The sequence below is a fragment of the Buteo buteo genome, chromosome 3 (genome assembly GCF_964188355.1).
Source record: "Buteo buteo chromosome 3, bButBut1.hap1.1, whole genome shotgun sequence".
Lineage (NCBI taxonomy): Eukaryota > Metazoa > Chordata > Aves > Accipitriformes > Accipitridae > Buteo > Buteo buteo.
Window position 1 is genome coordinate 60,953,192 of NC_134173.1, and position 18,054 is coordinate 60,971,245.

Below are 18,054 nucleotides of genomic sequence, written 5' to 3' on the forward strand. Positions count from 1 at the left end.
GAAGCCAAGGATTATGAGAGCAGTATGACCAAACATTTAAGACAAACATTGCTTCCCCTGCTTACATGGACTTACTGGAGCTATGCTACACTTTCTATAGCCTTGGCACATGACCTTGGGTGAAAAGAAACCTTAACTGGTACCACTAATATATTTGGCTAGCATCACAGCAATATTCTAAGTTACATGTTGGTTGTCACAGTGAGATAAAAATAAATGAACAGTAATTTCAAAAGATAATGTTAAATATAAGCATTTTGAGAAAATACTGCACTATAAAAATGATAAAAAGTATAAACAGAAATATCTGTTTAAAACAGGTTTTTTCACATTAATATGTTTAATATAAAAGCAATCATACAAATCATCCAGAGTTGTTTAAAATATCCAAGCAAGAAAAACATATGAATGAGACCAGATCTACTCACCAAATTCCTTAGGAACAGTGATAGAGTAAACACAGTTGTGACCAACACTGTAATTCTTGGGGTAGTTTGGTGATAATACAGTGCCTTCAGACCCTGTTGACCGGCTTCCACAGGGTGCTAGAAAATGAAGATAATCAGTTTTCAATAACATAATATCAGAAAAAGATCAGTTTAAAGTGATTTGTTGTATGTTGGTATATGCTATTACATTAGATTTTATTACACTTCTACACTGGATTAAATTTGTATATCCTGTGAAGTACTGAGTATGCGCAACTTTCTCATATATCAAAAGAGAACTGATGGCACTCTGCAGTTTCCAGATCAATTATTGGTTTTCTTTACCATTTATCAACCATCTTAATAAAATAATGATGTGCTTTATACACAGTATGCTATTATTCACAGCATACAAAACTATTATTCATTTGTATGATGCTTTATACTCTGATAAAAGCATATATTATGCAGCTGTTCTGCACACTAGTAAATTCTTACTCATGCCAATAGACTCATAATTCAAAATAATGTATAGAACTACTGAAATAAGAAAGTCACGATTCCTTGACTGAACATGATGTATCACTTATTCATATCTCAATTATTTATAACATTATATATATAAAATTATAAGCAAACACTTTTCTTTATCACACAAACATCATGTTTATTCTACCATTAATAGCTATAATACTTAATAAAATAGTAGATAAATATCAATGCTATTTACTACAACAGTGTATTTTTTCTGTGGTTAACAACAGAAGCTAGCATTTGGCATTATTCAGAACTGTCAAGCAAGAAACAGTGCTTTTTCTGCCTTTTGTTCATCAGATGTTCAGGTGCATTTACATGAAACTGTCATATGTGTTACTGTTTTCCTATGTCTATTACCTGCATCTCATACACACTTTGTAATTTAGTAGTTTAATCTATTGTCGAGATTATGGCACCAGTTTAGAATATTTTTTCTAAACACTTTGGACTGTAAAACATTTTTTATTGAGTTTAATGTTAACATATCTATTTAACAAATTTGTTTCCTCTGTTAAGACCTAAGTGACTTCCTAAAACAAGTACTACTCAATGTTTCATTTGGTAAACAAAAAAATCTGGTTTTTGTGGTATGCTCTCAAAACATTAATATCTTCTGAATTATATTAAATAAGAAAAATATGGTTTTCTTACTATTATTTCAGAAGATATTATCTCATTTCTTGTCATACTAAATACAAGCTACTTATTAGTGTAGCTACAAATCCTGTGTTTTAAGACTACTTTTAGTTAATTCACACAAAATGTACATAGGGTATACCACGAAAAGAACATATCTTTTAATGCTAGCAACTTCAGACCTTGTTGCTTTGAGCATGGATTTCTGTAATTTGCATTTACACAGGTTCCTTTCAGTATGGTATAGCTGCAGAGTTTGACAGACTGTGTACCTGAAACAGGAGCAGATGGTACCTATTGCTCCAGTCTGCATATACAATCTGTAAATGATTTAATGGGCTAGCGTAAAAGTCATGGTATTTGAAAGAGGTCAACAGAAGGATCTTGACTTTTGTTTGTGCATGTGTGTGTGCAAGTGGTAGATGTGGCACATGTATTACAGATTAGCAAATCAGTCAGGACCTGGAACACAACATAGTCTTGGTGACGCTTAGTACAGATTTACTGATAGACACCCACTCTGAGATACAGAGTAAGCACTAAGGCTACATGGAACATTGTTCTCTATGGCTGAAGAATAATCTCAGTGTCTTCCCTCAATCCACCGTCATGTGAAATATTGGAAATTCATGCTTTTTTGTGAAAACATATTTAGATAATAGAATTATTGGTACTTTTTGCCAAGAAGCAATGGTCTTGGCTGAGCCTCACATCCAGGGACTTACCTGCCTTGAGTTATTTGAAAAACACAAACTAGAAAACCCTTCACTGGCTGAACGTGGTAAATATTTTTGATGAAAACAGATCTTCTTACCAGCTCATAAGTACTCAAGATTTTCTATTCTATTCCAGATATTGGATGAAAAAGAAGAGAATATGGAAGAATATAAGGAACAAAAGCACTAAAACTAGAGAAATAATATTGCCAAAAAGCTTATTACTTCTCTCTAACCCCATTTCCTTCTTTACTGTTTGTGAGTTAAATAAATGAGTTACTGCAACAAAGACCAATAATACCATTCCACTCCAACATTCATATCATTATTATACTTCCCTAATCAGCAGATATACAATAATGTGCAAATTCAGGGTAAAATTATGATACCACTGAAGTCAATGCCATTGACACCAGAAGGGACAGAATTTCACTCTTAATATTTAATAAAACCTGAATTAATAGCACAAAATAGCAATACTTAAATTAATAGCTATATATATAGTACTCAGCATATAGTGGACCATTACTTAAAAAGTCTAGATTTTTTATACCCCTATTCTTTTTTATTCCTACAAGTTATGCAGCTAAGCAAGGTATTTGTGATTTTACAAAACTACTAGTATGCTTAAAACAGAACAAAATAAAAAAACTCCCAAGTTTCTTTTAAAAACATACATTTTTCCATAAATTTGTTTAACTTAACTTGCACTATTTTTCAAAAAATGAAAAATCAAATTTACTGCAAATGTTACAAGTTTTTATTCACTTCAGTGCAATGTCTTACACTACAAATTATTTATATTAATAGTTGCATAACTAAAATAAACTGTGACTTTTGAGTTGTATCTTTACTAAACATGTAACACTGTTGATGTGTTGATGTTGTAATACTGTATAATATCAATAACATACTGTAATATCAAAGTGATGTCACCATGACATTTTTTTAAAGCTAGGAAAACAGAGAAACTAATTATGTTTGTCATACACAAGAATTTAAGAAAGCTAGTGTTTCAAAGTGTTCTTGATTGTCTGAGGTAGAATTATTGTTTAACTATGTATACATCTAGCCAAAATATTTCACAATATTTGAAAGGTAGTATTATCACAGCTGGTGTAAAAATAATTACACAACATAATTTCACTGATAAATGCACACAGATTTCTAAAAGTGATTAAACCCAGCAATTTTTGAAAATTAAAAATATAATACAAAATACAATTTAGAATCTTCAAAAATTGGAGAGTTCTCATTAATACTAAAGTCTGTTAAAAATAACTTCAGTGTCCCTAAAAGGTAAAAATAACGCCATTTTCTTTTTATAATTTATCTTAATTAAAATGTTTATATGACACATTGTCTGCAACATCTAAACGTTTTTCCCACACATTGAATCCCAAGAAAGCAACATCCATCCGTACTGGTTATATACTGGGCGCATACCTGGTCACATAAGAGGACAAAAGACATAGTACAAGGCCAGAAGCAGGCTTTCCAGCTGGGGTCCTTTAGGTGCAAACTCTCTCAAAAGAGTTGTCCGCAGCCTATGTTACAAAGTGCTCAGCGTAGTTTGGATTTAGAGATGAACTATCTGTCACTCTGATATATGTAAAGTCTAATTTGCAGCAACAACAAAATACTTGCATTGAGTATTTCATAGTAATTTCTTTCACTTGGTGTTCTTGTTCTGGACTTTTTCACCCTGCCCTGAGTTTACCTTCTCCCTTATGGTATCTCCCACTGTTTTCCAACTGCTGCTACAATGACTCTTTATCCTCACAAGAATTCACATTCCTGGGTCTCAAAACCAAATAGTATAAAGGAAAGTTGAATCAAGATGTAAGCACACAGTTGACCTTTGCAATCTGAAAAAATGTTTAACTTCATAAATCATTAGGTGGTAAATCATGCAGTCCTTATAGCAGCAAGACTGCCCTCCAAGATCTTTCTGAATGTATCAAGGAGGAAGCAGTTTATTTGATATTTTAGTAAACCCATAGAGTTCATATTGATTATATTTCCTTCCTTACCCTTTGGGAAATGCTTACTTTAAAAAGCCAGAAGTTTCAGAAAGGGGAGATTCTACCCTGACCATCACTAAATATTACTATTCAGAAATCCAAGATGGGCATGGAACCATAGCTACAGTGAAATAAAGATATTTATTTAATACAAAAATAAAACATATTTTTGCCTCTGGAAAATAGTATCGAGTTATTCGGTTGGATGTAATAATTCCACTACCACAATGCTACCCATTGACTTTCGCTATGTAGGTCTCAAGTCCTTTGCATCAGTTTTACAGTGCAGTGATTTATTTCATTTCCTAATAACTACAAAGTTAAAAACTGAAAGGTTGTGAAAATCAACACGTCTAATTATTATGCTGTGCGTTGAAAGGTCTACCTACAGTAAAAATTCTAACAGACCCATCACACCTACAAATGTAACCTGTGTTATGTAACACAAAAAAAGCAACAAATGCTGAGGACCATTTCCCTAGGAATGAAAAAAATCCTGCAGAATAAAACAAACCGACCAACCAATCAACCAACCAAAAAAAAGTTCAAAAGGCAAATGCTATTATCTAATGTAATTCTCCAATAGTATTCCAGTATTTTTTAATAATGTTTGCTTAGCCTCTGAAATACTGTATCACTTCCTGTATTTATTTCTGCTTTATTTTATTCTTTGACATAAAAATACTACTTAGTATGCTGTCCTTGTCCTGCTTTCCAGGATCAGCAATAGAACACTAATAGGAGAGAAAGGGACTTGATAGATTGTGGTAAGAACGTGATAAGAATCAGTGTGTTGATGCATTGCCCACTGTTTCCTTGAAACATTATTAAGCATTAATGGCAAAAAGTTCCTTTTCTGTGTGTGCTGAATTTACTGTAATGGTATCTTGTCTTGTAAAACAGCACTCTCTGCAGCCCTTGAAAAAGCCCTATCATAACAACAATGAAGTATCACCCACTCTGCATGTTAAATTGGTAAGCTTTTTTATCTGGAAGATTACCCATCTTGATCATTAGTATTCATACACCCTTGTCAAAGAACTAAATCCTACCTCTTTATGGCAATGCATTAGTAAATATGGAACACAATATAAAATGCATTACCATCAGCAGTGACACCTTTTCTCAGATTTCAGCATACGCTAGTTGTAAAACAAACGTAGATGATCACCACAGAGAGGCAAAATCACACAGCAGAACTACAGGTCACAGATCCCTGTAATCTACACCTAACTACTGCTACAAAATAAAATTTTCTATAGCTCCAGCAAAACACTACAGGGTTAAAAGCCCCTGCCATGTGTTTATTGCTCATATGTCTTCCATCATGCCTTTGCAGTTTAACCAAAAGAAAGAACCCACAAGGAAAAACGTCAATAAAAAAACTGTGAAGAACGGACTACATAAGTATGAGAATCAATCTCAAAACTCTTCATCTTTTGAAGAAATGAGTATTTTTGCTACCAAATATTTTTTTCTGAAGCTTTTAATTCCTACTACTGCTTTCAGAGTACCTACTTTCTAGCCCCTACAGATAAGATCTAATAGAATGTAATTGTAATTGCAAGATTTAAGTGCCATATTGCACCACTCGTTTTTAAGCAGCATTCCTCAGTGGAATCAATGGGGGATACTGCTTAAAAATGAATGGAACAGTATGGCTTTATGTCATGCAGATAAATTTGATTACACAGCTACAAAGACAATAAAAAATGCAGAATAACAGTGCATAAACTCTGAAAAAGGAGGAAAGATATGCTTTGAAGAACTACTGATGGGACACTTACTTTTTATCTAATGGGCCACTGTTTCAAAATCCAGATTAGGATACGTATTATTAATTGGACTAAATGAGTAGGATAAGAAAAATAATTATTTGGTAACATGATGTAAGTTTTTATAATTTAATATACTGTCATGGTGTAACCCCAGCTGGCAACTAAACACCACACAGACACTCACTCACTTGCCCCCCCCAGGCAGGATGGGGGGAAGAGAATTGGAAGGGTAAAAGTGAGAAGATTGCAGGTTGACATAAGAACAGTTTAATAATTGAAATAAAATTATTATTATTATTATTATTAATAATAATAATAATGTAACAAAAAGGAAAACAACAAGAGAGAGAAATAAACCCCCCAAAATATAAGTGATGCAAATGAAAACAACTGCTCACCACCAAACAACCGATGCCCAGCCAGTCCCTGAGCAGCTGCCTCCCCGGACAACCTGCCCCCTAGTTTACTGCTGAGCATGAGATCACATGGCATGGAACATCCCTTGGGTCAGTTGGGGTCAGCTGTCCCAGCTGTGTCCCCTCCCAACTCCTTGTGCAACCCCAGCCTACTTGCTGGTGGGGTGGGGTGAAAAGCAGAAAACGCCTTGGCTCTGTGTAAGCACTGCTCAGCAGTAACTAAAACATCCCTGTGTTATCAACACTATTTTCAGCACAAATCCAAACCATAGACCATACTAGATACTATGAAGAAAACTAACTCCATCCCAGCAAAAATGAACACATTCTCCACCCCTCATTCCATACCATTCATATCATGCTCAGGTCTCACACTATCCAATACATCCTCATTAACCACCACCCCGCTTCCAATCCTTTGACACAATACACAGACGTCATTCCCTTAGTCTATGGACCACTCCTGTGAAATGTCTGTAAAATGTCCATAAATGTCCACAAATTGTCCATTGAGTTAATTTAGTCCATGACTTTAGGCTCCATCTGTTATGGTGGTCACTCAGGACAGGAAAGGTGGTGTGTTGCATGGAGTTATTGGGCACCAACGCCAGCCCAGGTTAAGTCATTGCTGTGCTTGCACTGCTTCTTGTAAGGCTTGTCCTCCATTGGTTCAGGTGGTTTCTACTACAGTAATTCCTACAACATGCAACTCAAATCATGGGTTACAACAATTTAAAGGTATTTTCATTACAGTTTCCACCCATGCTCCCTTTGGGCCAGGTTATAGGGTTTAACATTACAATGAACTCTTCCCCTTGCTCCTAGCCTGGCTAGCAACAAGGGGTTCCTGCTATAGTAATTCCCATAACATGCAAATGAAATAATGGATTATTTTCACTCAGGTTTAAATCACCCTGAGGTACACACTGGACTCCCCCATTCTTCTGCATTACCCACCAAGTGTACCCAGGTCCCTGAGCAAAAACAATTCCACAAATAGGTTTACCCTTTCCTGAGGAAGGAATAACCCAGACTGTTTTTCCCAACAAGTTCTTTACATGGGATCTTATGTCCTTCCACAGTGCACAGGGGTTTTGATTGGGCAGGGCCAGGTTGACTACCACTAACTAGCCAAGTGGCTTCTGCTAAACATGTATCCCAATGCTTGAATGTCCCAGTACCCACTGCTCTCAGTGTAGTTTTTAACAGTCCATTACATTGTTCAGTTTTCCCGGAGGCTGGTGCATGACAGGGGGTGTGATACACCCAGTCAATGACATGCTCCTTGGCCCAGGTGTTTATGAGGTTGTTTCGGAAATCATAGAATCACAGAATGCTTTGGGTTGGAAGGGACCTGAAGGATCATCTCATTCCAACCTACCTGCCATGGGCAGGGACACCTTCCGCTAGACCAGGTTGCCTAAAGCCCCATCCAACCTGGTCTTGGACACTTCCAGGGATGGGGCATCCACAGTGTCTCTGGGCAACCTGTGCCAGTGCCTCACCACCCTCACAGTGAAGAACTTCTTCCTTGTATCTAATCTCAATCTACTCTCTTCATTTTAAAACCGTTACCCCTTGTCCTATCACTACACTCCCCGCTAAAGAGTCCCTCCCCATCTTTCCTGTAGGCCCCTTCTAAGTGCTGGAAGGCTGCTATAAGGTCTCCCCAGAGCCTTCTCTTCTCCAAGCCAAGCAAAGTCAACTTTGTCAGCCTATCCTCACAGGGGAGATGTTCCAGCTCCCTGATCATCTTCGTGGTCGCCTTCTGGACTTGCTCAAGCAGGTCCATGTCTTTCTTATGTTGGAGACCCCAGAGCTGAACGCAGTACTCCAAGTGGGGTCTCAGGAGAGTGGAGTAGAGGGGGAGAATCACCTTCCTCAACCTGCTGGCCATATTTCTTTTGATGCAGCCCAGATGCGATTGGCTTTCTGGGCTGCAAGTGCACACTGCTGGCTCGTATTTAGTTTTTCATCCACTAATACTCACAAGTCCTTCTCCACAGGGCTGCTCTCAATCCACTCATTGCCCAGCCTGTATTTGTGCTTGGGATTGCCCCAACCCATGTGCAGGACCTTGTAGTTGGCCTTGTTGAGTCCCACTGTCCGATTCAATTCTTTCAGGAGTGCTATGTCACCATTAAAACCTGCTTTTCAAGGCCCAAGATAGTATTCTGGGCAGTGACATGGGTCACAGATATGTTTCCAGCCATCCAGTAGTCGCTTCCACCATTGTAAGCACATGCTGCTTGCCATGGCGGGTTTGTGCGCGTGTGATATTATCAGTCTGCCAGGCTTCCCCATATTGATATTTCAGCCATCGCCCTCTATACCAAAAAGGCTTTAGACACTTGGCTTGTTTGATTATGGTGCACATTTGACATTCATGGATAACCTGTGCAATGGCATCAATAGTCATGTCCACCTCTCGATCATGAGCCCATTTGTATATTGCATCCCTTCCTAAATGTCCTGATGTGTCATGGGCTGATCAAGTTTTAAATAGCTCACCCTTATGTTCCCAGTCCAGACCCACCTGAGTCATTTCAATTCTAGCAGCCTGGTCCACCTGCTCCTTGTTTCGATGTTCTTCAGTGGCACGGCTCTTGGGTATGTGAGCATCTACATGACTTACTTTTACAACGAGGTTCTCTACCCAAGCAGCAATATCTTGCCATAATTCAGCAGCCAAGATGGGTTTACCTCTGTGCTACCGGTTGGTCTGCTTCCATTGCTGTAGCCACCCCCACAGAGCATTTGCCACCATCCATGAGTCAGTATAGAGATTAAGTACTGGTGATTTTTCTCGTTCAGCAATATCTAAAGCCAGCTGGATGGCCTTCACCTCTGCAAACTAACTTGATTCACCTTGTCCTTCAGCAGTTTCTGCAACTTGTCATGTAGGATTCTACACAGCAGGTTTCTACCTTTGGTGCTTTCCCACAATATGACAGGATCTATCTGTAAACAGGGCATATTGCTTCTCATTTTCTGGTAATTTAATATACAGAGGGGCCACTTCAGCATGAGTCACGTCCTCTGGTGACACTCTGAAGTTTCGGCCCTCTGGCCAGTCCATGATCACTTCCAGCATTACTGAGTGGTCGGGGTTTCCCATTTGAGCCCACTGCATTATCAATGCAACCCACTTACTCCATGGAGCATCAGTTGCGTGATGCATAGAGGGGATCCTCCCTTTGAGCATCCAGCCAAGCACAGGCAATCGAGGTGCCAAAAGGAGCTGTGCTTCAGTACCAACTACTTCTGAAGTGGCTCAAATTCCTTCATATGCTGCTAATACTTCTTTTTTGAGTTGGAATGTAAGGGGCTTCAGATCCCCTCTATCCCTGGCTCCAAAACCCTAGAGGTTGACCTCGAGCCTCTCCAAGCGCTTTCTGCCAGCAGCTCCAGGTGGGGCCATTATCCCTGGCTGAGGTGTAAAGCACGTTTTTCACATCTTGTCCTGTCCACACTGGCCCAAGTGCTACTGCACAAACCATCTCCCGTTTAATTTGTTCAATGTCTTGCTGCTACTCAGGGACCCATTCAAAGTCATTCTTCCAGGTCACTCGATAGAGAGGGTTTATGATCAGAGTATAACCTGGAATATGCATTCTCCAAAAACCTGCGACACCCGAGAAAGCTTGTGTTTCTTGTTTGTTAGTTGGTGGAGACATAGCTGTTATTTTATTGATTAGATCCCTTGGGAAATGACGATGCCCATCTTGCCATTTTATTCCTAAAAACTGGATTTCCTGTGCAGGTCCTTTGACCTTACTTTGTTTTATAGCAAAACCAGCTTTCAAAAGAATCTGGATTATTCTTCTCCCTTTCTCAAACACTTCCTCCACTGTGTTGCCCCACACAATGATGTCATCCATATACTGCAGGTGTTTGGGAGCTTCACCTTCCTCCTGTGCAGTCGGTATCAATCCATGACAAATGGTAGGACTATGTTTCCACCCTTGGAGGAGTCAATTCCAGGTGTACTGGATACTCTTCCATGTGAAAGCAAACTGCGGCCTGCAGTCTACTACCAGAGGGATTGAGAAAAACACATTGACAGTATCAACTGCTACATACCATTTGGTGGCCTTTGACTCCAGTTCATATTGGAGTTTTAGCATGCCTGGTATGGCAGCACTCAGCGGCGGTATGATTTTGTTCAGGCCTCGATAGTCCACTGTTAGCCTCCACTCTACGTTAGATTTTTGCACTGGTCATATGGGACTATTAAAAGGTGAATGAGTCTTACTGATCACTCCAGACACTGGATCAACTTAGGGATGGGAACTGGGGAGTCTCGAATGGTGCGGTATTGTTGCCAGTGCACTGCCATAGTAGCAACTGGCACTTGCTGTTCTTTAACCTACAGCAACCCCACCACAGACAGATCCTGTGAGAGACGAGGCAAGTTAGACATCTGTTTAACCTTCTCCATACTCAAGACAGCTATACCAAAAGCCCACCAGTACCCTTTTGGGTCTTTGAAGTACCTTCTCCTGAGGTAGTCTATGCTAAGGATACATGGAGCCTCTGGGCCAGTCACAATGGGGTGCTTTTGTCACTCATTCCCAGTTAAGTTTACCTCAGCCTCCAACATAGACAGTTCTTGGGATCCTCCTGTCACTCCAGAAACACAGGAGATTCTGCCCCTTTGTAATCTGATGGTACACTGTGCACTGGTATCCACTAGAGCTTTATACTCTCTGGGGCTGATGTGCCATGCCATCGAATCCACACAGTCCAATAAACGTCATTGTCCATTTCCTCCACCTGGCCGAAGGCAGGGCCCCTCTATGCCTAATCAGAGTCTTCATTACTTGATTTTTGTAACTGTAAAACAAAAGTCCCTCCATCAGGGTTGAAAGCATGATCAGCCCTTCTACTCTGCCCAACAGACACTGGAACAATAATTTTCCTTGGATTTCCAAATAATTTTTGGCTGTTGTTTTTCCTTGCAGTTCCTGTACTCAAGCTTCTAGTCTCCTGGTAGGATCACCATCCCACTTTCTCACATCCTCCCCCGGTCACGCAGGAAGAACCACAGGGTTGCACTTGGTGGACCTTCTGTTCAAGTATCCTTTTGCTTGAACAGAAAAAGGCTGACTCTTAATAGCTGAGGCCTTGGTTGGAGTGCATGAGGAAGACCTACCCTTCTCAGCTTGCTCAGACATTTTTTGAGTCAGTCTGTCCACAGCCGAGACACCGGCCCACATGGAGGAAGTGAGATTCTCTTTGTATTCTCAGAGTTGTCTGGTCAGTTCATCTATAGTTGATGCCTCCGTGTCTGTCCAGCTAATTATCGCCGAAGTGTATGATGGTGCATTTTACACAAACTTTCGACACATGAACTGCATGCACTGGATTTCATCTGGGTCTTTGGATGCTTGGTAGTTATCCAGGTTGTTACAGATCACCTCCAACACAGCTAATTTCCTCACATACTGGATACCTCCCTCAATGTTGGTCCCTTTGCTTCGGGAATTTGCAAGTTCTTCCTTGAAGGGATACCTGTCCTTCACACTTGACAAGCACCACCGCCAAAGGTTGAGGACTCCTGCCTTTTTTCCAATCCCTTTGTCAATGGCCTTATCCTTAGCAAGAGATCCCAGCTGCCTGGCTTCCTTACCTCTAATTCCTGACTATTGGCCCCAATATCCCAGCATCGGAGTAACCAGCTGAGAATTAGCTCACCTGGTTGATGGCTAAAATCTTTTCACATATCTCGCAGCTCACTTAAGGATAGGAATCAGGTGGTTTCTGTCTCATGTATGAATTCAGTCTCTTCCTCCTCTTGTCCTTGTGACTGCTCTGCTGCAGAACAGGCTGCCTCTTAGGATTCTTTCTCCTGCTCTCTCTTAGGAGAAACTTCTTCATCCCTTACTAAATGAGTCGACTTCCACTTCTATTGTGTCTTTTTAGTTATAAGGGCGACTGTTACAGTGTCTGCTTTAGCCATAATGTCTGTTGATTTGTTTTCCCTCTCTTGTCCCTGAGGGTGCTGCGTAATATTGAGCAGTGTTCTGCAGATGCTGGCCAGGGCCCAGCACAGTGCAGTAAGTTTTGCCTCTGGAATAGCCATGGCCTTTTTTTTCAAGCATTCTATCACTTTAGCAGGGTCCTGCAGCTGTTTGGGAGTGAAGTTCGAGACTATTGGAGGTGAAAAGTTCTCTAGATACCTGCCCATATTCTCCCACATGCCGTGCCACCCATGACCATAATCTTGTGAAACCTGGGTCATATTCCTAAATTGCTTGTTAACCTTAGACAAACCAAAGCAATATTCCTAAGCAATACCAATAGAAATACTTTAACTACCCAAGGATGTTCAAGATACTAGAGGAGTTATTGTAAGGAGGGAGAAAACATCACAGTATTCTCAATTTCCTCCACAAAAAACCTCTCAGAGGAAGAAGTATAACTGTTGTCTCCATGAGAAGGTATCTGAAGTGCAGTAATGGCTTCAGTACAGAGCCCAAATACCAGATTAAGCTCAAGGTCAGTGTTTTAATAACCAATCTCCCAGGGAAAACATCACTAATCACTACAGAGCACAGCAAACTGCAAAAGCCAACACCAGTCTTTAACACTTACAGCAAAAAAAAGAGCATGGCGCAAATCAAATAAACTAATAATGAGAACAGGTGGATCGATATCATGACCAACAAATTTTCACAGATATAAATCCCTTCTAATACGCTCCAGTCAATCTTTTATTATTTCAAACCTTTCAAGCCCCACGTTGGTCACCAAAAAAGACTGTCATGCTTTAACCCCAGATGGCAACTAAGCACCACACAGACACTCACTCACTTGCCCCCCCAGGCAGGATGGGGGGAAGAGAACTGGAAGTGAGTGAAAGTGAGAAAATTGCAGGTTGAGTTAAGAACGGTTTAATAATTGAAATAAAACAAAACAACAACAACAACAATAACAATACTGATGATGATGATGATGATGATGAAGATGTAATGAAAAGTATAATAACCAAGGGGGAGAAATAAAACCCAAAAAAGACAAGTGGTGCGAATGAAAACAATTGCTCACCACCAAATGACGGATGCTCAGCCAGTCCCTGAGCAGCAGCCTCCCCGGACAACCTGCCCCTAGTTTTATTGCTGAGCATGAGATCACATGGCATGGAATATCCCTTGGGTCAGTTGGGGTCAGCTGTCCCAGCTGTGTCCCCTCCCAACTCCTTGTGCCCCCCAGCCTGCTCGCTGGTGGGGTGGGGTGAGGAGCAGAAAATGCCTTGGCTCTGTGTAAGCACTGCTCAGCAATAACGAAAACATCGCTGGGTTATCAACACTGTTTTCAGCACAAATCCAAACCATAGCCCATACTAGCTACTATGAAGAAAAATAAGTCTATCCCAGTCAAAACCAGCACATATATTAAATCATTGATTGCTGTTTATCCTAGTCTGATATAATACAATGTCATTCTATTCATCCTTTTTAATCCAAACAATGGGATTTTCAGCTGTAATGTTTTCTTGTAGTGGTTAAGTCAAGACTAATATACAGGTAATGACTGATATATCACCACCAGGAAATAAAATAATTTTTAAAATCATGCAAAGGAAATCTTAACAGATAAAAATGGTAGTCAAATTTCTTCCAAACTTCCAAATTACAGATAGTTTTATTGTGGATATCAAAGCAAATGTGAATGTGATGAAGCACCTAAAATTGTTGTGACAATACAATGAATATGGAAAAGACAATCTAATATGGAAATATATATTTAGTTGTTGTTTGGAAATACAGAAATATATTAGAAATAAAAATACACCAACAAATACATATATATAGAGAGAGTGCACCATCATACAGCTGGAAAGCAGTACCAAAGAAAATAGTATCATAAAGAGTATGGAAGCTTTCCATACTGTCCATATGACTGTCTCTTCAGTCTTCACAACACAATTTAATTATGGCAATAAAAATTGATTTAAAAAATACGAAAGCAGCTCAGGCTTGAAAATGGTTAGTTAAAACAGAGGCCAGCAGAAGATGGCAAAATCCTCTTAGGAATTCAGAAACTTATCAAAGCTGGGCCTGAATCATTAACAGAAACTGGACAAATGATGACATTACAAAAAAAAAACCCAACCAAAGAAGCCAACCACCAAACCAGAGAAATTCTAAGTAGGAATTTTAAAAAAAATAGATTAGGAAATGTAGAAATGCAAAATCACAAGCAACTAGCTAGACATTGCAGAAAACTTAACAGATCGAATATCAATTATGAGTTTCAATACAACATTGCTGTATACAAAGACACCTCTAAGCCAGGCTTTCATGTATTAAACAGAAGGAAACACTTCTGCCCCATTCAAAAGCAATAAAGTCTCAGCAGGAACATTACGTCTAGTTTTTGGCATTAAAGAAAAAAAAAAAAAAAAAGGAGGAGGAGGCTCTATTATGATCTAGCAGGAAATTTTGAAATAATTGGTTTTGTTTAGTCTCCAAAAGAGAAGAATGAGACCATGGGCAGTCTGATCACTTTTTGAAGATGTGGTAGATTTAGGATGAGAGGAAATGGCCTCAAATTGAGGCAAGGGAGATTTAGGTTAGATATTAGGAAAAATTTCTTTACTGAGAGGGTTGTCAGACATTGGAATAGGCTGCCCAGGGAAGTGGTTGAGTCACCATCCCTGGAGGTATTCATAAAGCGAGTAGACGGGGTACTTCAGGACATGGTTTAGTGGGCATGGTTGATGGTTGGACTCGATGATCTTGAAGGTCTTTTCCAACCTAAATGATTCTATGATTCTATGATTGTGAAGATTACAGAAATGAATTTTTCTCTTCGTCCATAAATGATAGGACAAGAAATAACTGCAACAATTTTAGTAATATCAACTAATTTTAGATATTCTCATAACTACTTTTGGGAAGTTACTGAATTCTTTGGTGATTCATGGAAGAACAAGACTATATATAAATATCTATCATAATGGCTTAAGTATATCCAAGCAGACAAGAGACACTACTTCACCTTTTTATAATTGGTTATGTATCTATCCATATTAATTGACTGTAGCACAAGAAAGGGCTACTTTCCACCTTCTTGGTGCTGGCAGTGCTAAAACCACAAACAACTGAACTGTTATAGTGTGATGGCTGTTTTATTTTTTTCTAGAAGAGGAAGGATAGTATTTCATGTTGAAAGGTAAAACTCATAAAGAAAAAAAGGTTATGAATAAAGAAGTACAAAATGGGAGAATGCCTAAAAGGCATTTTTTTCAAAAATTAAAAAAAAACTATCATAAAGTTGGATTATAAAAAATTTCAAAATTTTCTGAAAGATGTATAATCAAGAAAATATTTCTTATAAGGAGAGAACCAAGGAACTAAAAATCTGTGTAGTTTAGCAGAGAAAGATAATCTGATACATTTTAAGGACATTTCGAGAGGGTAGTACCTCTTTCTTTTCAATAAAAGAAACAAAAGAAAATTTAGCAGAACATAAAGCTAACTTTCAGCTTGTGCTTTTGTTATTTTATACATAAAGTATATATAAATATATAAAATGCAATTAATCACACAAATTATTTCTATGTAGATTTATTTAACAGTTCATCAATTTTTACCTCTAAAACCAACAAAACCAAAACTTTGTGTCTTCAGTTTCCATTCCTTGAAATCTCTAAAACCAAACTAAATGTCTTTCCAAAAGTATGAGAAGCAGATTTTATACAGCTGAATATGAGATACAATTTTACATTTGGGGAAAAAAAAATACAAAGGAGAATTGGTTTAGCCTAATTTTAGAAACAACGTTTGCTCTCAATTTAATGATTAATGATTATTAAATTCCAATTATATTCCTTTTTTTCTTATGAACTCTGGTGCACACAATTTTAAGAAGTTCTATATAGTTTTCTTATGTACTGAAATCATGTGTTGCTTAAAATTAGTTTACTAAATTTACTCATTTTATCCACGTGCATGGAAAGTCTGAAATGAATTCTCTAACATGAACTGAGATGTGGCAGAAGGTAGAAATCCTACATTTTTTTCTGCTGTGGAATGTGATCACAGCTGATGGCTCCTTCATAATATTGGCTGTTATCCAAGTAGCCAAAATATCATCTATTTGCAAAATTATTGCTTCCTTATTTCTTTTTCCTATATTTTTCTGAACTAATGCAATTAGCTGGAAATTAGACATATTTCTCTTCCTGTCCTGGCTGAGTTAATCCATGTCCATTTTAGATGGGCAGTAGAGTACAGAAGCATAAAAGCAAAATTATGTGCTCTTATTTAAATTGCCGAAGTACTAGAGAGAAGATTAAAGAAAACTTGAAAAGTGTGACTCCCACTTTTTATAACCCCAAATCTTATTCTATATAATGTTTCCCTTTCTACATGACAGGGTAGAGCTACATGTCAGGAATTATTTATTATCAAAGCCTGTGGCATGTAGATGTCAATATATCTAGTAATTGAGCATAACCAGGTATTAAATAAATGTGTTTAATGTATTAATAATTTATTGATAAAAGTAAAAAATTAACCTGAATGAAATTCGGCTGAAATTACGTGTCTTGTTAAATCCCTGTTTAACAGATGTGCTAGCAAATTTTGAATCTAAAATAACTAAATTGCAGACAATTCTTCATTTTTCTAATAGTGCAACAAATAGCTTTCTGTAAGAAAAATAACAACATTTAGTAGTGGTATAAATTAATTTCCAGTGTGGTATAGTCTTCTAGACAAGTGATGTTTAATGCACTAATTTTTTCTTCTTAACTTTTGAAGGAAGTGTATGCAGCTTACGAAGGCCTGACTGAGTGATCACATTGCCTTTCTGCAATAAGCAAAGACTTTGGCTTAGTGTTCCCAGGCAAGCTGGAGGATGGTGAGGTGCCTCCACTCTTTCATGTTTTTCACTGCACTAGAGATCTCTGGCTCCAGTTGATAAATGCAGTAGAACTCCATGAGATACATTTCCAGGAGTCTGGCTCACTTCAGAAACACTCAAGGAATAAGGTTGTCGTTCCTTCATTTAACTAATGTTTTATTTTCTCTTTGCCAGTAAAATGGAGTTAAAGTATCAGGCTCTGAGAATGGAGCCATCTAATAACAGAAAACGTTGTCTAAAGTATTTTGTGCTAGAATAAAAGTCTTTGTAGTGAAACAGTCTCTGCTTGTAACAACTGGAGGTAGAATAGGTCTTTGCAGTCAGCCTGTGCCTCAACGCAGGTTCATTCCTTTTAAAGAGCACACCAGAGTTATAGCTTCCACAGCTGAAAACCAGTAACTAAATAAAAATTTAAAAATGCTTTTCAAGTCAACTGTCTGCAGCAAAGCTGTGTGATATTTAAGTAACTTCCAGAGGAAAACAAACAATCATTTTAAAACAATTTATCCACCAACATAATAAATGAATAAAAAATAAGAGAAAAGAAAATTCACAGTAATAGTCTTCTGGGGGAGATCATTTCAGAGTCTTTCAAGTCTATTTAGATAGCAAGAGGAAAAGAGCATTATGTGACAGATGTATAG

General features: G+C 38.3%; 1 protein-coding gene across 3 annotated transcripts in view; it reads right to left on the reverse strand.

Annotated features, from left to right (window-relative positions):
- The window catches only part of CSMD3 (CUB and Sushi multiple domains 3), a 749,348-nt gene that overhangs the window by 178,875 nt on the left and 552,419 nt on the right, over positions 1-18,054 (reverse strand). For all 3 annotated transcript variants that reach the window (XM_075024389.1, XM_075024388.1, XM_075024387.1), the window contains one exon: positions 429-545. In XM_075024389.1, the coding sequence (XP_074880490.1) occupies positions 429-545 (117 nt within the window). The remainder of the gene's footprint in view (positions 1-428; positions 546-18,054) is intronic.